General features: G+C 37.5%; 2 protein-coding genes across 2 annotated transcripts in view; one reads left to right on the forward strand and one right to left on the reverse strand.

Moving 5' to 3' along the window:
• Window positions 1-1,661: 1,661 nt before the first annotated feature.
• LOC310735288 (fetuin-B) lies at window positions 1,662-9,130 on the reverse strand. The gene is made up of 7 exons (XM_083557920.1): window positions 8,843-9,130; window positions 7,513-7,623; window positions 5,314-5,401; window positions 4,978-5,144; window positions 3,412-3,513; window positions 3,098-3,184; window positions 1,662-2,169 (listed from the first exon to the last, which is right to left on the reverse strand). The coding sequence occupies exons 1-7, from the start codon at window positions 9,035-9,037 to the stop codon at window positions 1,786-1,788; spliced, it is 1,134 nt and encodes a 377-aa protein (XP_083414046.1). The 5' UTR covers window positions 9,038-9,130; the 3' UTR covers window positions 1,662-1,785.
• A 2,540-nt stretch (window positions 9,131-11,670) lies between these two features.
• Window positions 11,671-23,144, forward strand: part of anos1b (anosmin 1b) — a 36,709-nt gene continuing 25,235 nt past the window's right edge. The window contains exons 1-2 of the mRNA XM_083558523.1: window positions 11,671-12,060; window positions 17,856-17,903. Of these exons, the coding sequence (XP_083414649.1) occupies window positions 11,857-12,060; window positions 17,856-17,903 (252 nt within the window). The 5' untranslated portion in view covers window positions 11,671-11,856. The remainder of the gene's footprint in view (window positions 12,061-17,855; window positions 17,904-23,144) is intronic.

The following is a 23,144-nucleotide window of genomic DNA, read 5'->3' on the forward strand; positions in this document are numbered from 1 at the left end:
ATTTGATGGTTTTATGCATCAATACATAATAAAAATCATCTGGTCTTAGCAGATCTTAAACTTAGTTAAATACAACCTTTATTAAAAATGAACAGCAGATTTACAAATGTTACTGTTACTTTTCCTATAAATTCAGTAGCTAAGATAGAGCTAGCTGCTACTAATGAAATGTCCTTTATTAACTGATCAGTCATTTTAAACACCTCTATAAAATCCCAAGTTTTAGCACTTTGCTGGCTTGGAGCATTTAGGAGTTTGTTAACACAACACACGTTTGTTTTGGTTGCTCTGCTTCTTGATGGGCATAACTTGTTTTGCTGCCTATCAACACGTCAAGGGTTTATTAGACCATTGCCAAACAATTTAAACCCAATTATTCTACAGCGAGGAACGTTATTCTCAAGTAGAAAACAAAAACAATTGCCAATCTTCCCAGGGGTAGACCAGCCAGCAAATTCACCTCAAGACTGCAATGTTTAGAAAAATTACAAAAGAAAGACACTCTACATTTGCATAATAAATGTGAAAGTTCATGGCAGCACACTTAAAAAAAAGACTGAACAAGTAGGGTTGTTTGGAAGGGTTGACAGAAGAAAGTCTCTTCTCTCTAAAAAGAACAACTTAGAAGTTGCATCTCATTAAAACACAAGACTGCTGGAACAATGTCCTTTGGACAGATAAGATGAAAGTTGAAAGGTTTAGCCACAATGAACAATGCAACATTTAACAAAAACCAAAATCAACATATCAGCGCAAACACCTCATACCATCTGTGAAGCATGGTGGTGGAGGGGTGATAATTTTAGCTTGTTTTGCAGCCACGGGACCTGAGCAACTTGCAGTGATTGAGTCGATTATAAACTCTTCCGTATAAAAAAGTATTCTAGAGTCAAATAAGAGGCTGTCTGAACGCTAAAGCTTGACTGAAATTGGATCATGCAACAGAGCAATGATCCCAAGCACACCAGCAAATATAAAACAGAACAGATGGAAAATAACAGATTGAAGGTGTTGTAATGGCCCAGTCAAAGTCCAGATCTTAACCTGACTGAAATGCTCTGGCAGGACGTTAAGAGAGTTACCTGCAAACCTCAATAAACTGAAGCAACGTTGTAGAAAAGAGTGAACCAGAATACCTCCAGAATGATGTGAGAGACGATAAAAAAAGCTGAACTTTTTCACACATGGTTTCTCCATGTTGCTCAGATGTTGCTAAATTGCTATTGCTATCTATATATTAAGATAAAACCAGGCTAAGATTCAGACTCAGCACACTTGAAGTCCAATTTCCAATTCTTTACTACTTTGACAGATAATTTCTTGTTAATAAATGCAGAAATGCAGTAATGTTTCGGTCCACAAAATTTATCTCGAATTTTGCAATAGTCAACACCTCTACACCTTAGGTATTGTAATGCTGACTTGTGACAAGGTCTTATTCTTAAAAGCACAAAACAGGTAAATGAGTTAAATTGACACTTCTTTATTTAATAAAAGACATGATGACAGTCAAGCACTGTAAAGAATCAGAATGGAAAATGTAGAAATGCGTGTACGAAAGAAATAGAATGCTAGAGAAAATGACATTGCATAAAGATTTATCATGCTATTTCTCAAAGCTAGATATTCCTACTGTTGCAAACACACGTATATTATGTTTACAAATTTTAGCTACAATTTAATCAGAGTTTTCGAATGAATTCATAAGGAAAGTTCTCCTCTGCTAAAACCGTCTATAACCTCTTCAGTTCTGAATGAATTGTCATGACCATGCTCTAAATATTTTTACACAGTGGTATAGCGAGATGCTCCAGGGCAGGAACGAAAAGGGGAGGGTGTGCTGGGGAACACAGCCAGAAAAGTAGGGCTGATCGTTACCACCGATGCCTCTCTCCTCTGGCGTGAAGGCTCATATCGGAAGTTCAGCGGAGGCCTGGCAATTCGCTCCAAACCTGCCACCTCCTCTGATGAAGAAGACTCGCTGGATTCACTGGATTTGGGACCAGCTCTGTCTGAAAAAAGTTGATGAACAGGGTCTGGCAGTCTGCCTGGACTGATGTCATGAAATGCAGTTCCAGGCCGATCAAGAGCTGGTGGTACGTATGGTGGAGAGCTGGGCTTTTCTGGCTTCTGTGTGCCTGTATCACTACCAACAGAAATCCCAGAGTGCTGCAAAATTTAGGAGCAATAAGCATAATACCATTATTTGCACCAGCACTTTACTGCACATTGACATCTTCTACACTGCATATGTTAAGTTACATATCCATATCCTAGTACAATCATAGTGCCAAGATAACATTCATTTTGTCCCTGCTGAACTTTATGGACAAGGTCTGCTTGGTAGTATCCATATTGCTGTGTGTAGTTTAATTATTCTGCTAATGTGCTTTCTTTCTGGTCCTTGATTTATAATAACTGCATGTTCGCCTGTATATCCTGTTAATTTGTTTTGAAGTAAAACCTGTGGAACTGATATCAATTTTTCAACATGATCATTCTGGGGGATAAAGCTGTTTGAGTAGATGTGCTTTTTATTGTCTACTTTTTATATCCTGGAAGACTAATTGAGTCAGCAATTACATATCCACCTCATGATAATCATCATATTAAAAGGCATTGAGTTCCTTTAACTTATTACATATTTATGTTAGCCTGGCTCTGTTCATTGGTTGTGTAATTATTAACTTAATAGCTGATTGTAAGCCCTTGACATCTTACAAGACCAAACAAAGTGATGCTGTAATGTTGAATATTGTCTTGAATGTTGTACATGTCATAAATACTAAACGCTTACAAATGGAGAAAGATGCTAACGGGGGAAGAAAGCAAATAAAGATAGATGAGGTGTGGGTGAAAAGGGGCAAAAAGAGGTCTGAGGGAGTTTCTGTGTTAGTTTTGGCACTCTCGCTTCACCCTCTGATGCTGCTGACTCACAGGAGACTCCTTTGGGGTGTTGTTTTGCTGTCATCGGGTCCATCTGGATCTTATTCGTTATTGCTTCCAAGTTGGAAAGTTTTCTCTTCCAAGAAAATAAACTTTTATAGAGCATGAGCTGGGGAACAAGGCTGACAAACAAAGTGGATATTTATGGTACCTGTGGGTGGAATATTTCACAGGACACCTTAACGTCGGTTGGGGTCGCTTCGGCGCCAAAAACCGCCCCGACACAGAATCCAATGGCCTGAAACAACAACACATTGCACCTTGGGAAATTTGGCAAATAGCAAGGAGATGTGATGTTAGCCCTTGGGAAAATAAATAAATAAATAAATAAATAATAGTTTCTATAGACTTATAAAATGTGAATCCTTTTATGTGTTTGTAATAAACTAAACTAAATCCTGTAGCTAAGGAACATGGTCCGTAGTTTATAGTTATGTGGCATTAGGGTGGATTTTAAATGCTTACCCCTTTCCCTGCATCTGCTGGCACACACAAAGCTTCATCCAGCGGTGGCTCAGAGCACTCCTGCACAGTGTACTCGACAAAACTGGCTGCAACTGGAGAAACCTGTTCAATAAAAGAACCAAACTCAGTAAATGTATAAAGGAAGGAGGGACACTATACATTAATGTATGCACTACTTCTCCTCTACATTTAAGCTATTAATTTGAACAGTATTTTGGAAGTTGTGTAAAGCTGAATCAATCAATAACACATGAATTACATTGTTGAAAGTAATGACTCCACCAAGCAGTTCTTCAATAGGGGTTCGAAGGTTAGAAATAATTTTCTATATCGGCAACTTTGTCAATAGGGCGGGCATAATTTAATTATAAAAATAAAAAGGTTTAATGTGCTGTTTTTGAAAGTATGTAAATGCAGATATGGTGACAATTTTTGGAAGAAGTCTTTATTGGTCTTTCAAACTGTATTAACAGTTATTCATATATTTAGTTATTTAATGGATTTCTGAATTAAACAGAAAGATTAAAGATAATTCTCACTCCTGTTTAAATATAAGCCCACACACTTGCCCTAGATGGACTCCGAACTAAAAAAGTCCAAAATGTTGGCGCAATGCTCCTGTTATATTTAAAGAACAGTACAGACATAAAAAAATAAACAAGACATCAATGTCTTACTGATAGCCATCTTGGATATCCTGGACTGGATTAGTTCATTTGTGTTAGTATAATTTATTGTCTTTCGGTTCGAATATTGTAAGCTAATACTGACAAATTGTGTATGTGGTTGTCAGGTTTACATTAGTAATAACCTGTAGGGATTAAACTGACTGAATAATATCACTTGAAAGAAGTATGTGAGGTTCATTTACATGATAGATTTAGTGTGAAACAGATTTCCACAGCTTGTCACAAAGCAGCTTTTATGGAAATCTGGATGTTGATTTATAGAGCCCTAATGAGTGCGCCAGAGACAACAGAGGCAAAGCAGAACTCCCTGACACAACCATGATGAAGAAGCATTAAGAGAGCCCAGACTCGGAGATGACACCAGATAGTGAGACTATAATTCTTCACTCTTCTTTGACTGTATACTATAATGTTATAAAGTGATAATAGTGTGTAATAATTGTGTTGAATGCATGAGTATAAGAACAGAATGGGTATATCGGGAATAAGAGTCATGGGAAATGTCTTATGCAATATGAAGATGATGATTAGAGAAATGTCGTAGGATTACGGCAGTAGTTCTTTTACAATTTTACATTATCCAGGAAGGATTATACTAATTAAAACATTGCTGTGACCCACCCTTTTATTTTTTAGGGTATCCACAAGGGACCATATTCATTAAATGGTGCAATAGTGATTGCTTGCAGAAATTCATTTCCTCTACAAATTTCTATATCTTGTTTGATTTGAGATACCTTTTCAAAATGCAGTTATAAATAGCTATGATCGAACACATTGGCATTTACAAGTTTACTTCTGCAGTGTTTAGCCCTATAGTCTAAATGCCAGACATTTTCAGTTATGCATTTGAGTGTGATTATGGATAATGCATTACCTGGTGAGAGGCTCTGGTTATAGCTGCCACAGTCAGCTGTACAGGCAGAGTGCTCTGACCGTTGTAGCTGCGCTGAGTGATCTTAGCACTGGAGACGGCTCTGTCACTATCCACAGGCAACAGCAGGGGGCAGTCTGGACATGTCTTCTGTAACTTTTCAGTGGGGGCTAAGAAACAAATGAAAATATACAGTAATTCAATCTATTTTAATATACATTTAATTTTTCAATACAAAATATTTTAACATGCATTATATATAAATGACTATGATTGTATATGTATAATCAAATGTATTAGGTGAATAAGTGAGTTTTTTTGGTCTGTTGATTTGAGGACCTGGTACAAGGGTACAGTCATAGCTGTAGAGGTAGGAGAAGCCATCTGGGGTGTGTAGAATGGTAGTGTTGCAGTTCCCCGTGATTTGCTAAATAATAATAATAAGAGGAAAAAAATATTGAAAAGTCATTAAGTCTAACACAGGTCACACGCAAACAAATGCATTTTCTGTTCCAATTTTTCCAGGCACAAACACAATACGTACATTTCATAATGAGCTTTTATAGGCTCGTAAGCATCTCCCGTCTGCATTCTATTGCTTATTATGTTTAAAACATTTGGTTTTATTCTTCAGTATGGTTTGGACTAGTTTGTTGCTACCAGCCCCCCAAAAAAACCTTTGCCGTGCTTCAATTTAAATAATAATGAACTAGTCCCAGACGTGATAGGAAACATGTACTCCTCCAGATTTGTATGTACTTTTTAAACATCCAATTACACATTTATTCCCCATTTGCCTGCTATAATATCATCCACTCTTCTTAAAGATGTTCCACTAGATTTTGGAGTTTGCTGGTATAGATTTGTTCTTATTCAGCCACAAGGGCATGTTGCAATTCATCTGAAAGGTGTTCAATAGGTCAGAATTCTATAGCAGGCTACTTGAGATCCACTATAATACAGCTATTTAAAAAGAGTGAACCGATTTCATTGTGCAATATTTTCTTAAGGAAAACTCATACAAAACTCCAGCCAAGTCACGAGTATTATACTCACAATCAACTTAGATAACTCCTCTTTCAAATGGTCACTGCCTCATTCCATGATGATGCTTGAGAACTAAAGCAATGCGTCATGATATCGGTTCATTCTTTTTGAATAACCGTTTACATGTAAATTATATCTTCATGGAGCTTGTTGTGTCCACAGGGGCAAGTGAAGAGAAAACTCAATTATACTGCATCTAAAGACATTCTATTCAATACTGTGCCTCCAAATTTGTGGTAACAGTTTGAAGGAGAACCACCTAGGGCTGGAAAAGTCAGGTGTCCCAATACTTTTGTTCATATAGTGTCTCTTTTCAACAAATTGCACATTAGTCTGTGGACAAAGGTAAAATAGACAGTATCTTGGAGCTAACAAAAAAACTGCAGTAAGAGTTTCTCTTACATGTGCACCGAGTTCCACGTTTATTGTATCTACATCCAATCTCCAGTTTTTTTGTATATACAGTATGTACATGTATAAATAGATTTTTCTGACTGCATGCCATCTGTGCACAATTAGTCCCATACCCTGAACGTCAATGGAAATGGACAATCATAGGACCACCACTGAGCAGATATTATATAACACTGATGCAGTGGCACTGAGATTGTAAACACTTATTTGTAACTTTATTGGCAAGTAACCGTTACTCTACCTACTAGATACACAGTTAGATACTATAGATCTTCTTGCATGTGTGTTCAGATACTGGGGTTTTAAAGCACTTAATGTATTAGTATCTAAACTACCAAAATATATAAAGTTAACAGCAGTGTTGTTTTAAAAACTGCACTGATAAAGAGCAATATATAACTTCCAGTTCCAGTGCCTTGTGTCCCTCCATCTTGAACTTGTCCACAATTGTAATGCTAAAAAATAAAAAAATGTTTGGACTTCAATGAGATTAAATGTTTTGAATTTATTTTCGAATAAAATTGCTCAACACCATAAAACGTGTTCACCACCACCAAGCCAGCAGTGTTATTACCGTGCAAAATACTTTTGTTTTCATATAGTCATTTAGTACTTATTGGTAATTATACAGTAACGATGAGCAATGTGACAGTACTTTCATCCAGTTTTCATCAGACAACTATGTGATATATAAATGCGTTCCAGGTTGTAGAAAAAAACTTGTAGATTCAAAATGGTGATGAATACTTACTGCAGGTAAGCCATTGTAAATAATAATCATCTAACAAAGGTTAATGAAATTGGTGAGAATTTGGAAATAGGTGGGTTGGGGGGATTTTGGACATTCACATCTTACATTCATTCAACAACTGTACAGAAACGATGAGTGGTTAGCAATGCAGAATCACAAATATTAAACATTCCTATTGTCAAAATAATATCACTGTTAATATATATCTCTTACTGTTACTATATATATCTGATATTGTTAATAATATCACTGTTCGGCCATGACGTGGTCAAGTTTTGCTTGGATTTGAGATGTGTTTCGATCCCGATGTTGAAAAGTAGGCTTACTGTTTCCATAAAAGGCCTAATGTCGCAGCGCTTCCATGATTTTCGGCTGAGGACATGGCATTTGGTCTCCAGGACATCCAAGTCTAGATAATAAACCTTTCCAGCTGGACCCTAAAACAAACCAGCAGGATGAAAAAACAGTCCATGAGTAAAGAAATATTGGTTTTCAGATGCTCCAAAGAAATAAATAAACAAATAGCCTTGTTCAAAACTGATTAGTAACACAATAATCTGCACTCCTAAGCTTGTAATGTAACAATATTCATTACAGAACTGTATAAAACACAGTAAAAACATTGTGGCATTGCTGAACAGAACTACACCTTTCTGTGACAGCACACTTCTGACACATTCACTTTCAGTTAAGCACATCATGGCAATTACTGACAATGTAAAGTTTTGGGCCAACATATATTCATGGTATTGGGCCATCATGTTCAGAATTATCTTTTTAAGACAAAACATCATTTTTCTGTTTCCCTTTGCAATCTTGATATACACAAAATATTGCATTAAGAGTCTTTGCAAGTCTAAAAAAAAAAAACTTTTCATTCGATACACAAAAACTATAGAAATCATCACAGAAAATCTAATGGTTTACACTACACATACCTTTGCAATCCATCAGCTGTTACCCATTAAAACCACTATGAAACATTTATGTAGTGTTCGTGTTAAAACATTTCCATCACACCAAATTTTTTAATTATTATTTATTATTAATTATATATTATTATTATTATTTAATTATTTAATTATTATTGTTCCGACCAGTGCTCAAATTAGGTCATTTCTTAGTCCCCAGTTGTTGTGTAATTCATATATTTTTACAAAAATAATCTTGGGGACCCACCTAAGTCTATTTTATACTTGTCATGGGGGGTCCCTAATGCCTGGATCCCCCCCAGCCCCCCTCAAATCGAACACTGGTTCCGACTGGTGTGCAGTGGATACCAAACCTGTAAAGTTATCCAAGATGTTCTATTGGTCTTTAATGGCATCAGACACAACATGCCAGCAACAAAAGGCAAAGGTATTACCAGTATTACCAGTAGAGATCATTAGATTTTCCAGTAAAACAAAAACAATACATATTATAGCCTATTTAATGAACCACTTCTAAATTCTATGAGAGTTTCAATTACTGTTGTATAGATTTATAATAATAATACAATTATACTGTGCTAAGATAAATCCCTGATGTTTTAGACTAAACACTTCTAGTTCTTCTGTTACAAAAGCACTTGTTAGTGTACTAAATAGTAGTATGTAATACAATAGTTTAATTAGATTGGTAGGTTAAGTTCTAGTTTATGGCAAGATAACCAACCTGAGGATGAACATGCACGTTAAAAACTCTGTTGAGGGCAAATTTGTATCCTTCTTTTCTGTCCTCGTTGATGTAATTGACGGCAAGTCGAGCAAGCTTCATCACGCTTTTATCATCACAGGGAACATGCGACACATGTGTACCCATGACAGACCACATATACACCGTTGCAAAGAACCAAAAAGTCCATTCCATTTTCTTTTTCCAGTATATATTTATTAGGTTTTACATTAGAACCTATTTCCTGCCCGCTACTTGTTTATGATTAGAATGTGCCTGTGACTTGGACTTTGGTAGCCTATAGGAGAATGGTGTTATTGACTGGAAGCCAAGTTCATGTGCTGATGACCTGGATAGACTTTTAAATAGTTTTTTATTTTTTGATTTTTTTAATAAACCACTTTAATTTCGTATTTGGTCAAAGCAAAAAAAAAGGTCAATGTGAAGCCTACATAGACTCTGGATCCATTAAACAGACTAATTGTTAGTTAACTTCAAAGCTGCAAAGGAAGGACAGCTTGTCGTGTGGTTTGTTTGGTTACCACATGAGGGCGCTATAGAGTTTCATCTATATTTTATATGAACATTTAAAGAAATATATTAGTTTAATCAGCTTTGTGTGCAAACTTTAATTTTATACAAATATGGCAAATTAAATATAATGTATCCTTTGTATTCGTTTGCTATCATGTAATTGTTTTTTTGCTATTGTCATTTCTATCATGTAACATGACCCTGATGTTGCCTCAGGAAAAGTTGATTTAATATATTTTTTATTGGTTTTGAAGGTGCCAAAATGTGTTCCCTAACCTCACTGCGGAATTTCAATATAAAGAGTTGTTTTAGTGTAATCACTTTTGTTGAGATCTTTTTCTGAGCTCATTAGTACAGGGGAAAACAGGGAGAAAATGGAAACACACACACACACACACACACACACACACACACACACACACACACACACACACACACACACACACACACACACACACACACACAGCATCACCAACACCAAGGACACCAAGGATTTTGAGAGAAATGTAGTACCTCTGGCAAATAATGATTCAAAAATACCTGGTGCCCAATTTAAGGATTTATGACAAAGCTATTTTGCTGAGTTGCATAAAGTCAGATTTAATTCTAGCTATCTTGCCCTTTATGTGGATTTGAATCCTTTAGAAAAGCATATAATTTGGTTAACTGGCTAAGGATAAAAATGTGCACATGTGTGATCAGTAGAATCTCTTCTTCTACACTTGTTCCCAGGAGACATGCGGCACAAGGTCATTATCATTGTACTCTTTCGACCTGGTAACTAAATCACTCCACATTTGTATGCTTTACACATGATTGCACATATTTTGCGCTAAATCAGGTTCAATGCCATATTCATTCTCTTGAGAAATGCGTGGAAGTGTGCTCTCCCGACTTTTACGTTACTCAATCCTTTATGCTTCACCTACAAAATTACTGGCAAATGTGAAGGAATTATCATTTTTATATCTCTTGTGCAATGCAGTAATTCATCCATGGATTAGCCAGATGTTTTCGGTTTTGTACTCCAGATGGTCACTCTTGAATCCAGATAGCCAATGATAAAAAAAAATCTGAATAGATTAGGCTGTGAGGTATGGAAGTGGTAACACAAGCGTCTAACAACATGATGCTTGTGTTAGTGTGTAGCGAAACTGTTGATTTTTAAAAAGATAATAAGGCAAATCGGTGTCATGACTTAGTCTGAGAGAGATAGCTGTGTTAAATGACTGTAAAGCAAAAATCTAAAAATGAATTGTACAATTGCTTTTTAATAAGGTGACCCCACTAGAATCTCCATACTTCCGTATGCATTTCATAGCTTTATTACGAAAATTCATTTCGCAGTAGTCGACATAATCACGCTCCTTTTTATTGTTCCTTTGGAGAAAAAGATTGTATGTAAAACCTGATAACAAAGTGTTTAATTCTATATGATAGGCTTATCTAGAGGGAAAATTTTACAGTGCTTGATGCAACTAAAGTTTTAGGGTACAGCCTGAGAGTCCAAAAATCTGAAAGTAATCCTGTTTGAGCAAATACTGTCAAGGGAATTAGGAGTTATTTTTTATTTTGTGAGTGGTACACATTGATTTCCTGCCCCTTTTCACCTTTTATGGCTTAAATGATACTGACTCTGATGATCGGAACTAATTAAGCAGTAGTAAGCACATTCCTGTTTCACAGCTCCAGGGGCCATGGTTCGATGCTGAGATTCTGTCCATGTTCTCCCCTTTGGGCATGTGGGTTTTGTCTGGGTTCTCTGGTTACCTCCCACTATCCGAAATGATTCTTTACCTACAATGGCCGAAGGTTTGTAGACAGTTAACCACCACACCCATATGTGCTTATTTGACATTTTTGGAAATCCTATTCCAGATTTATCATTCCCTTACTGTTATAACAACCTCTACTGGGAAGACTTTTCAGCATGTCTGTGGTGATTTGTAGTTATTTAGCCACAAGAGTAATACTGAGGTGAAGAACCGATGCTGAGTAAAGAGTTCTGGGGTGCAGTCAGTGTAGAGGTTCATCTCAAGAGTGTTCAAGGCTCTGTGAAAGGCCACTTAAGCTCTTCCACTCGGGCCTTCCGAAACATTTCTTTATGAATCATACCCAGTGTGCCCGGGATAAGATCCGGATCCCCAGCCAGCTTGGGAAGTTTTGGTAATATTTGAACATTTGATTTTCATTTTTGAGAGAAAGAAGGCGTTTTTTGGTAAGAAGCTCTTGGCAAGTGACGAAGTGCCACACGTTCAAACATATGGTGTGTGTGTGTGTGTGTGTGTGTGCATGGGGGAGTGTCTATCTAGAGGCGACTCTACACTTCACTTCTGACGGCGCGCGCTCAGCACACTCTCCGAGCGCACCACTTTCAGGTGGATTTTGATGCCGATTTAAAAAGAAAAAGAAAAGAGAAAGAAAAAAAATTAGAAGAGAAAGAAAGAAACCTACTCGAGACATTCGACGTGCATGTAACAATGAAACCGAAAAATAAAAGCAGGAGCATGTTTGTCTCCGGGGTTTTGCCGCTGTTGCTGTGCTGCGCTGTGGAGTTGAGCGTCGCGCGCAGGAGCGGTGCTGAAGACGGCGAGACTGTGGAGAAGATTAACAGCGCGCGCTGCACCTCGCGCTGCCTCACGCTGCACATCACTCAGCTCACTTCCGCCTTCAGGCGCCTTCAGGTCAGAGATTTAACCTCAACGACACCTTTAGAAACGTTACAACCCATGCAATTCATTGTGAACTCTCTGAATAAAAAGGAATGGCTGATATGACAAAAAAATATTATTGCACAACACTTGAACGCATGCACATGGTACAGTTTTATGCAATGCAAATATACATTCAATGTTGTAGGTTTTGCTGATAAAAGAGTAACACCGATTAAATAAAGTATAAATGTAATCAAATAAAAATGAGTGAAAATTTTATACATTCACATAGGGACCCTTTGTTTCTATTCATGAACTAACTGTTTCAGTCATGAACTAACAAGGGTTATAACGCACTGACATTTAACTATAAACTCTGACAAGAGTAACAGTAATGTAGTACCAAGATCATATTGTCATATTGCTCAGCCATTTGATGTAAAACCTGTGTTGTAATTGGCTTTTATCAAAAAAATAAAGTGGCGACAGAATAGTAAAGCCTTGTGTTCAAGCAACAACAGAAGAAATAAATAAAAACAGAGACCAAAATTGATGTTAATGTTCAGTCACTAATTATTGAGTTATAAAACCACAGCCTTATAAACATACCATATAACCATACATTGAAAAGTGTAGGCTATTCTGCACTACATTATACTGTCATGTTGCCAGGCCTTGCTCCAATTTATAGTCAACATAACAGTCCACTCAAGTGTGTGTTCAGTTTGGTGGATGGGGAAGTCATTAAGTGCAGTTTAAAGTGTGGTTGAAGGAGCTGTGTTTTTGCTCTTCTGGCTGTTTTTTCCTTTTGCCCACCTGGGTACGCGTTAATAGAAGGGGGGCCCCTAAACTCAAAGCAAATGGTGTGTAGGCTAATTTTCTTGAAGTGCACTGTGCTGTGCCTCTTTTATGTCTGTTTTCTGTTCTTTCTCGACTGGTGCCAAAATTTAAGGTCCTGTGAACGCCTTCTCCCTCCGAGACAAGCTGACAAACAGACGAAACACATGAATAAATGAGAATTTATACTTGTTCTGTGCTGACACCCTTTCTCAGGACTTGAAGTCATCTTTTTTTTTTTTTTTTTGCTGCAATTCAAGCTAATTAATTGACCTTGTGGCTTGAAATCACCCTAATTAGATCCACATTGAGAAGACGCTCCACATAGTGCAAGTAGCAGGGAGATCTTGGGCACGTTTTTCTCTCTCAGCTCCTTAAACACAGTGTGACCTTCAAATGTTTCCAGTTCGCACCTCATGGTTCATGAAAAGCTCAGGGTCACAAGTGTGTTTCTCTCATTCTCATGTATGCCTCCTCTGTGGGTGGTGGGAATCAGTTCAGAGGTTGAACAACTGCAGCACCCAAAGCAGAGCTTTGTTCCTTGATCTGATTTTGTCTTGCGCTTTCTTCTTGCAATAGCATATGTGGGGGAATGGAACAAACTAGATAGAGAAATGTAGATGGAAAGGATGGAAAACAATTGTGTAGTGCAGCACTGTGGAGAATGAATGAATCCTTTTTTTTACCTAACTAATATAGAGCTCTGAATGCTCATTCACTATGGATTATAAACTTTTGTCCCCATTTCCAAAAATAAATACTTTCATCTTTTATTTCGAATGACAGTCTAGTGTTAGTGTTAATGTTAAAAAAATTAATAAAAACATTTGCAATGTCATAACACAACCCAAATGTAAGCCTGCAGCTTGACATTCTATCGATAATGACCACAGGAAGATATTAACACTGGACCAGTACTGTAAAAAGCAATTATTCTACTTGTTTACCATGAGCTTTCATGGAATCCACACACAAACAGAGCAAACCCCAGTTACTTTAATGTTGGCAGTTTTATGTGATAGCACAAAGTCACAAAAAAAGTCTTGCCCCTGAAAGACCAATAGCCTAATTTTTAAATGTCGTTGGAATTTGTGGAATTAATGACCAATACATGAAAGCATTCTAAAAAAAATATGTGCTTCATATAAACATGTGCACCAGCTCCCTTTATGATTACATTTCCAGGAAATGGGTGTTCCCATTTCTTTCTCAGTAAAGGAAAAAGTGTCAAAATGATTGCCCATGGTAATTATGCATACATTTAATATGTGGCATGTATACAAAGGCTACATTTCTTTAATCATCACTTTGACTATGTGCTTTACATTGCACTTATTTTCACAGTATGCACAAAAAAAGCTGTATTGTGTATTGTATGAAGACAAGTTTTGATTTACATTTTGCTTTTAATCTATTGGTTCACACAGCATAAAATTACTTTCACTGTTATTAGGCATGCAAACACTGTCATTATACCCCATCTTTAGTCATTTACTGAAATTGTGGTAGATGTGCTTTTTGCTTGTGGGTGTGCCTTTAGTTTGACATGTAAATGAGCATGGCATATCCTTTGTCTGTAATGGATTTTTTTTCCCCCCTTGAAGACAAACTATTGCAAAAGATATCACACATAAATTATGAAGCGTTTTGTGAACACAGTGACATGATATTGAATAGTAAAGTTTCGGATGCAAATTTGATCCGGTATCATTTCTTGCTCCAAAGAAAGTTTGATGGATGGACCGATAGTCATTTAATAACAGTCATTATCAGAGTCTAAGAAAATTCTGTTTTTGTCATTTGATCTGATGAACACATACTGTTTTGCTATTGTGGTTGATTATCATATTGTATGAAACATGCCCAGGGATGGTGACTTAATGATTTTACAGCTTTGATTGTAGGGTCATTAAATATTCAGCTATTATGCAAAATGCTGTATGTCTGTCTGTTGCTCTCTATATCTGTCAGTCTGTTTGGTAGGGATGTAATCGAATATGAGTAGATTGTTCATAACGGACTGATAATGGGTATTATAATATGGATGTGCACTATTCGTGAGTGACCGGACAGATATGAAGCTTGTGGGAAAAAGAAAGACCTCATGAACATCATGCTCATAAGTGGTGGTATGCAATCGATTTTCAGCATCTGCTTAGTCAGTTTCTGTGATCTCAGTAGTTTAGTTTAATCTAGAATCAGCTAAATATGCTAGAACATCTCTCAGGCAGGTACACACAAATACATTTTAACCATGCTATAAGAATTAAAAAAGAAAGTGCCTTGAACATCCTTAGATGGAACTTAATATAAATAAGCTTGAGGAACTGTAAGAAAGACTTCACCCACCATACTGAGTGATACTTTTGGATTTTTAATTCAAAATAAATAACCTTGCAGTTTAGGCCACATCCACTGTAATTGTGGACAGGATTACATATACAGATATTTGAAACACTAAATAGATCCTAATAGTGCCATAATTATTATTGTCATTATCTATCTTTCTCTGATTCCTCTTTTGATCCTCTGGATCTGTCTGTTTATTATGCCTTTTCAGTGCACTATGGCCTACAGCTGCTGTCGAACCATCTTAATGGAGATGTATGTTTTAAAATATATAAACATCAGTTAGTTTCTCCTGAAATTCTATCTGTAAACTATTTGTAAGCGAGCACAAGTGTTGCGAACACATGACGTAAAGTTACATGCAACTGTAATTTTAGCTGTAGCGAGGTCATTACATCTGCCAGTTGACCCTATGTGCATAAAGCATGGCTTCTTAACTAGGTCTCTCTGATTCTACCTTCTTGTGTCCAAATGAGCTCTTCCTGTCCACATAAAAGGCAACAAACATTCAGCTGCCACAATCACTCATGACTCTCCCAGCTGGAGCAGTCATATAAGGCTGCTTGAATGCGGTTCCTTTTTAACATCATGCTTCATAAAGGGAAGATCAAGAGTCAGCTCTGTTTGGTATTTGGGATGAGAAAACTCCAGACAGTAATCATTACAATCAAACCGTGTTGTTCAATGATCATCGTAATGGCAGAATTAGGAAGTTAAATGTAAATGTTGAGCATATATAGACAGAGAGCTCCATCTCCGTGGCCCTGAGGGGTTAAACCCTGCAACAATTTCACGCGACATTTTTGCTGTCAGATGTCATAAAGTGTGTTTAGATATGTTGGCGCGTGTGTCTTTGTGGTATGGGGTTTTTCTCTTTTGTGCTTGGAGCTGAAACAGCTGCACATGTGGTATAGGGGCAGAGAACAAAGGGGCGGCCTCCAGGCTGAGTGACGCAGCTTAACATAGCCTATCTGACAGCCCCTCTCTCTCTCTCTCTCTCTCTCTCTCTCTCTCTCTCTCTCTCTCTCTCTCTCTCTCTCTCTCTCTCTCTCTCTCTCTCTGTCTGCTGCCCTTTCTTGTTTAGATGCTATCTCTCTGATGATTTCCCTCTCCGTGCTCTGAGAGTTTGTCTCATGTAAGCCGAAGAGCCAAAAATAAATTCCCATGAATGATGGCAGTTTGCATGATGTGTGAAATAAGCCACTAAATGGGGAAAAAACAAACAGAACAAAAGCTTATGTGTTTGGGTGTTAGGGCCATGTGCTGGTCTTAGTATTTGCAGCTGGCTGTGTGGCATGCTGGAGGTCATGGATAGGATATGTTCCAGTGCCGTGTGTGTATCTTTCACATACAATATTACCAAATTGTCATTAAAAAAGCATAGATGCTGTCGATTTGATTAAAGTGTACACACTCTAATAGTGTTTCAAAAAGGAAAAAGTGTAAAGAAATTAAAAAAAAAAAGAAAAAGGAAAAAGAAGAAAAGAAAAACTAGGCCAGGAGGTAAGCACATTCAAGTCGATTCATTAAATGGCTATTCGAAGAATACAGTACAGTTGCACAATTGCAAACGACTCTGGAAGACATCCTTAAGAGCTTTGCTGTAAATAGGAAGCACCTCTTAAATAGGTTAATGCTCTTACAAAGAGGCAGCAAAGGCCTTAGTCTCCCTCAGGCAAAGATTTAATCCTGTCTCTTAAATTTATGATCTGCATTTGAATACATTTTCCTCAGTAGCCCTTGTTACTGTATCAAGACTGACACTGATGTGCTTTTTTATTGTTTTTCACCTGTTTGGCATATGAACCTGTTACTGTTTCTGGACTGCAGTTTCTAGGTGTGGGTTTTGGCTTTTCATATGGAACGATCATCAAGAAAGGATTTAAAAGAGTGATGTAATCTCTTGAGATGATGTTGCGCGCCAACATTCCTTTCGAGATCGCTTTTTTTGGACCTCAAGACAGTCTCTCAAACATAATGGGTTTTTCTTTTGTCCTTAAGAGCTTATTAAGACCTCACAAAGGCAGCGTGGGAGCTCATAAGTGGCATGCGCTAAGTTTGTGGAGGATAAATGTTGGTTGCCCAGAGGGGGTGTTTAGAGAGAGGTAATTAACCCTGCTTAGAGGGACAAAATCTGTGCCGGTGCTCTGTGATTTGTTTTAAATGGTTGTTTATGACTGACACTGCTTGCATTTTCTCTTATTTCAGTAAGACGGTTACAATTTTCCTTTATGGCTGAATGCCGTTTGGAATTGTCCAGGATGTTTCAGCTTCAATCAGAAAGGGAGTTTAAGTCAAAACACAGACACTTTTCACTATGATTAGCTTTGTTAGTCATGTTTAATTCCCAGCTGCCAGTTTTCCATCAGGCTGTGTGGTTAGATGTTGACGTACACTAAGGGTCACGGCGCTGACATGTGGTACTCCCGTGTTTATATCTAGTCTGATTCATCCATGCCCAGTGCACTTCCTTACTCTGGAAACAAATCTGGTTTCAGCCTACGAATTATGACATAAGAACCAAATATAATGTAAGGATCTGACAGTGAATGGAAAAAAAAAATCATTTGGAAAGAGCTACTGAAATTACATTTTTGCATAATGATTTTTTTATTTTATTTTATTTATTTTTTTTGCAGAGCGATGAGGTTCTGGGCTGGTGTGAAAACCATAGGAGATGTGCTCAGGTAAGAAATCTAATTGCTGATCTGTTGAAAAATTTGCTCGCTGTCTAATTGACTCAGTACAATAAAATATACCAGGGCTGTCAAAATTGAATGTATTAATAACGTAATGTTTGTGCGTTAACGTAAATGAATTGTATTTTTATTTTATAAGAATTTTATTAACGCTTGATTAATTCACACATTTCTGACCATTTGACAATTTTATTTTTATAAAAAATATAAACAAATACATATGAAAGAGCTGAAATTAAAACCTTTAACACAACACATTTATTCACGGCGTCCTTTCTGTATACCGATAAAAATAAAAAATAAAATAAAATCAATTCCGCCGAAAAAAAAATGTTTAATCATTTGTTTTAATAATTTGTCATAAATCAAGCACCAAAATCCGCCATGCAGCACATATGCGGCAATTAAAACAGCAAAAGTTCTGTTAGGTGTCCTGATGATTTATGTAATTTCAAACAGCATAATTAGTTGTTAAGTTTGGTTTTACTAATAATAAACATACATTTGCAATAAGCATCAATAGTTGTCCATGCCCATGTTGATTAAATTATTAAAAAAACTTGAAAAGTATTCATTTATGGTACATTTAGAACAGATAAAAATGTGTGATTAAGTTGTGATTAACTGTGAGTAAACTCATGCCAATCATACGATTAATGGGGAATAAATATTTGACTCGATTTTCAGCCCTAATAAATACAAAAGAAAAGAAGCAAAGAATATAATAGTTACATTATCAAACAATCGAATTGCACTAGGCAATATTGCACAGTTTAAAATGGTGTTATTGCACAGTTCTTATTGCACAACAATTTAAGTTATTGTTATTGTTAAAAAAAAAAACCGGTATTAACGGTGTGTATTATAATGAACTGGTTCACTGGGAGCAGCTCTGGTTGTAAAGTCTAATAGCAGCAGGGAGAAAAGACACTCATTCAGACACTTAACAGTCTGTTACAGTCTTGAAGGAGTAGCTCAGTAATTAAACTCTTTCATACAGGGGGTGACAGTCGTTCTCCAGCAATGATGATAGTTTAGCTACAATCCTCCTTTCTCCCACTTCCTGTTCAGTGTCCAGGGGCATCCTGAAGACTGAGCTGGCCTCCCTGTCCAGTCTGTTTCTGTCTGCAGAAGGGATGTAAGATAACTAACGCCACCACAGATTCAAAAAAGGTCTTCAGTAGCTCTCTCTGCAGTCCGAAAGACCTTAGTCTCAGCAGCAGAAAGAGTCTTTACTGTCCTTTCTTGTAAATTGCATCTGTGTTATCTGTCCAGTCCAGTTTGCTATTCAGATGAAGAGTCCACTCTCTTAATGTCCTTTCCCTGAATGTTCACTGGTGATAGAAAAGAGTGTTTGTGTCTGTGGAAATCCACCACCAATTCATTGGTTTTCCCCGCATTTATCTGGACGCAGCTCCATCCTAAGTCCTGGATCAGTCCTCTGTCTGGCTACTTTGTCATATGCATATATATAAGCACAGCTCAGCTCAGCTCATGAGTCATAACTAAAAACCAAAACAGGGTGAGTTAAATGTGCTCAGGGACCCTGTTTTAAGGTCAAGGATTACATTTAATACAATTTCCATTCTCGCAGTATTGCAGATTATTTTAACTGCTCCAGCGCCAAGGTTATTGATACAATGAATGTATTTAATAGGGTGCATTCATAAAACTTTATTTAAAAAAAAAAATGGTTACGATACAGTGTTATGGTTAAATCCTTTTATTTTTTATTGCAGATAATTTTTTGGCTTGGTAATCAGTATGCAAGCCCTGTACAAATCTCTGCCTGTGCTCTATGGGTTTTTTTATGTAATATGTGAAAGAGTGGTTTTAAAAAACATATATAAATTGATGTTTCTGAAAGCAACAGCGATAAAAGAAAGCAGTCAAAGAGAGTTTGTGGTGCTCTTCTTTATCACTGCACCACCAAAAGGTGTTAAACCGCATAGTTGAATCGGACTCAAGCTAGTGAGATTGACTGAACAGCTGTCTGAAAGAGGAAACTGCCCCTTTCCTTGTTAAATGTCGGAATGTTTTACTTGGTCATTGCACCTCATTTTTTTTTTTATATGAGACATTTGTTCATTGTAATTTCTCGACGAAATCCCTCGATATGCTTGATGTGGTTCATTTTTCAGTGACTGTAGAAATGATATAATTAATAGAATGTGTAATGTAATATATAATTGAGGCATTTGTTGTTTGCTCCAACGTGCAGTCTTGCAGAATGAAATGATATGCAGCACTAATTGCTCTGTAATAAGCCAGTAAACATGGTTAGGTCGTTAATAGTAATTGCTGAAGCCAGACGTCTTTGGCTGCCTTCTCCGGCACTCGCCCTAAGGGAGCAAGGTTAAACGTGCCTGAAAAAGGTAGAGCTTTTCCCCCTATGAAGGCTGAATTTCTCACACCAAGCACTTGAGCTGTTCTAATTGCTTTCAGATGGAGGTGATTCTCCCACAGTCCTTCCAATAATAGGTAAAGTAAATGTTGTGCTTCTTGTGAAAATAATGAGAGCCATTTCACATCCTCCTGGGCTGTGCAGCTTCTCATAAAGGGCCCTTGACATCAGCCCTTGTTTGTTCACTTAGGGCAAGTGTCAGGGACACTTCTTTTTAGCATGTAGCCCATGCATTTTATAAGGAAGACAAATTTCCATACATTCTCTCATTTAATTACATTCCTTATTATTTTAAAGTTCTAGACTAATTTGCCACTCGATAAATCAATTCGGTCGGGACTGAGTACAAACCGGCTTTTGTGAGGACCCTGACATCATTCCCAGAGGTTTATCTATGTGAACAGAGCAAAAGAGGAAAAAAAGGGTGGCATGTAATATTCCTTACAGTGAGACTTTGCTTCACACGCACCTCTTTACAGTTCTAGACCTCGATTAACCTTAGTTTCGGAGAGCCTGCGGTTTTAATGGACAGCTCCGTGGAAGCTGGAGGCTTTGCACATACCCCACTTCTCTCCCGAGTCTGGATCCCTCCCTTCCATCCCCCATTTGGCAGGTGAGCTGCAGGCATGGTAGCTGACCTGACCCCCCGCCCTGGCCACTGAGCTGAATCATCGGGGGCAGTTGGTGGAGGGTCGCTTCCTGTGTGGCCATCTCTCCAGGGGAATCTCTCCAGCCGAGTGCGGTCTCAGCTCTCTTTTAGCCCTGTGGAGAGGGCATCTCCAGCCAATGTTGACCTAGCAAATTTTCCATTTTCATAGCGTTATTTTGAAAGCAGTAGAAATCTTTGTGTTTTGCTCGAACTTCTGCATTGCACTTTGTGTTCCTTTGAAAGCTCCTCTGAGCGGTCTTAATTACTATTGGAAAGTTGGAAAACAACCTCACACAAAAAATATGACTGTAAATGAAAATGTATTGATATACTTGCTTCAAAAGTTCTGCAAAGTTATTTTTCACACATTTGTCAATTTGACTCGTAGTACAGAACATTCTGGTAGTTCGCACTAAGAAACTTTGGACTGGTTTTTATAGATTTCTCTGATTAAAATATTCTCTGTTTATCAAGTCACTAACAACATTTCAGAAACATTTTCAGTGTTTCTAGAGTAATCTACCTTTATTACAAAGGTTAGATTTCTAACTCATTCTTTCTTCAGACACCTGATCAGAGTTAGATCAAATGCATAGATACACACACACACACACACACACACACACACACACACACACACACACACACACACACACACACACATATACATATACATATATGTGCTATGTCACAGTAAATATTTAGCAGATCTTCTTTAGAACACCCAGGTTGTTCCCACAGATCAGCATGAATTGTTTTCATCTGCTAACTGCTGATTTTAAAATGCATTAAGCAGTGGGTGTTTTCCACTTCACTTGGTGCCCTGCATGACACCTTAATGACCAGCTTGCGCCACATTCAGCAGTGAGCGGGCTCTTTAGCCGTAAAGGTATTTATACAGCACCGCACGTTTACTGGACATTTGTGGAATTTTACAACGTTCCCTCTGTGAATGAAAGATGTGCTGCATATGGTTTTTGTCATGGTAGGTCTGGAGCCCGAGAGCGTTTAAATGTCAGTACACCAAACTAGAACATTCAACCTTTCATGCATTTCAGGCAAAATGAAAATGTTTAAACCAAAAAGAAAAGAGGCCAAGAGGTGATCATGGGATTGCATGGCTAAAAATGAAGTCCAGGATGATTTATGCCTGAGGAAAACCTTATAATACTACGTTAATTTCTTCCACATTGGCAGAGCCATGTGGCATATTATTATTGAAATGACTATGCATTTTATTTCAAATGTCCTACTGGTGTTAATAAGAAAGAAAAAATTCAAGACTGTGTCTAATGTCTGAATTTCCCCCATGTTGTCTCAAAAAAAGCTTTGCTCTTCAGGATGATATAAAGAAAATATGTTCCAGTACATTGAAATGAGTGCTAAATGGCATTCAAGTGTTTTTACTGAACCATTTATTATTAGTTTATTTCTGGCACGAGGCTTCATTCCAAGGTGATTTTCAAGGTCATTTACACTCTACACAAAGTATTTCACTGTACATACATAGGATGTAGGTTATGCAAAATGAAACTTTGATGTGTATTTTGTCATTTAGATGCTTTCTTTTCGGCTTCTCCCGTTAGGGGTCGCCACAGCGGATCCTCCGCACGTTTAATTTGGCACATGTTTTACGCTGGATGCCCTTCCTAACACAACCCTCCCCAATTTATCCGGGCTTGGGACCGGCACTAAGAGTGGCTGGGGATGGTTCCCTGACCGGGAATCGAACCCGGGTCGCAGCGGTGGGAGCGCTGCATCTTAACCACTAGACCACCAGGGGACCTTGTATTTTGTCATTTAGATACCATATTTAAAATATAACACTAAATTAGAGCCATTTTATTCGCTGTGTTCGAATGAAAAAGCATCCATGCCCTGTAGCTGAACTGAACCAAACCATAATCACAGTTATAAAATGTAAAAAAAACTCCTGACTGAAATTTTCTATACGTTATCTTCCAAGCACCGATCTGTTCGTTGATGTTTTTATTGTCCGACGCCACTTTAACTTTTCTTGGCCTGATCACAGCTATGTGAGATTGTTTTACTACAGTAAATCATAATCAGCCAATGCTACATAGTGGTTTACATCTGCTTACATTTCCACGTAGAGTTTGTTATGTCATGTTTTAAGTAGAGGTATAAATCCTAATTCAAATTTGAAATGAAATCA

This window comes from Silurus aristotelis (genome assembly GCF_946808225.1).
Source record: "Silurus aristotelis genome assembly, chromosome: 13".
In the NCBI taxonomy this organism is placed as follows: Eukaryota; Metazoa; Chordata; class Actinopteri; order Siluriformes; family Siluridae; genus Silurus; species Silurus aristotelis.

Bases quoted from the DNA above. Each gene is read 5' to 3' on its own strand.
- LOC310735288 (XM_083557920.1), bottom strand. From the start codon at position 9,037: ATGGAATGGACTTTTTGGTTCTTTGCAACGGTGTATATGTGGTCTGTC. The intron at 7,624-8,842 runs GTTGGTTATCTT...GGTTTGTTTTAG, and splicing joins ACGTGCATGTTCATCCTCAG to GGTCCAGCTGGAAAGGTTTA. The intron at 5,402-7,512 runs GTAAGCCTACTT...ATTATTATTTAG, and splicing joins TTAGGCCTTTTATGGAAACA to CAAATCACGGGGAACTGCAA.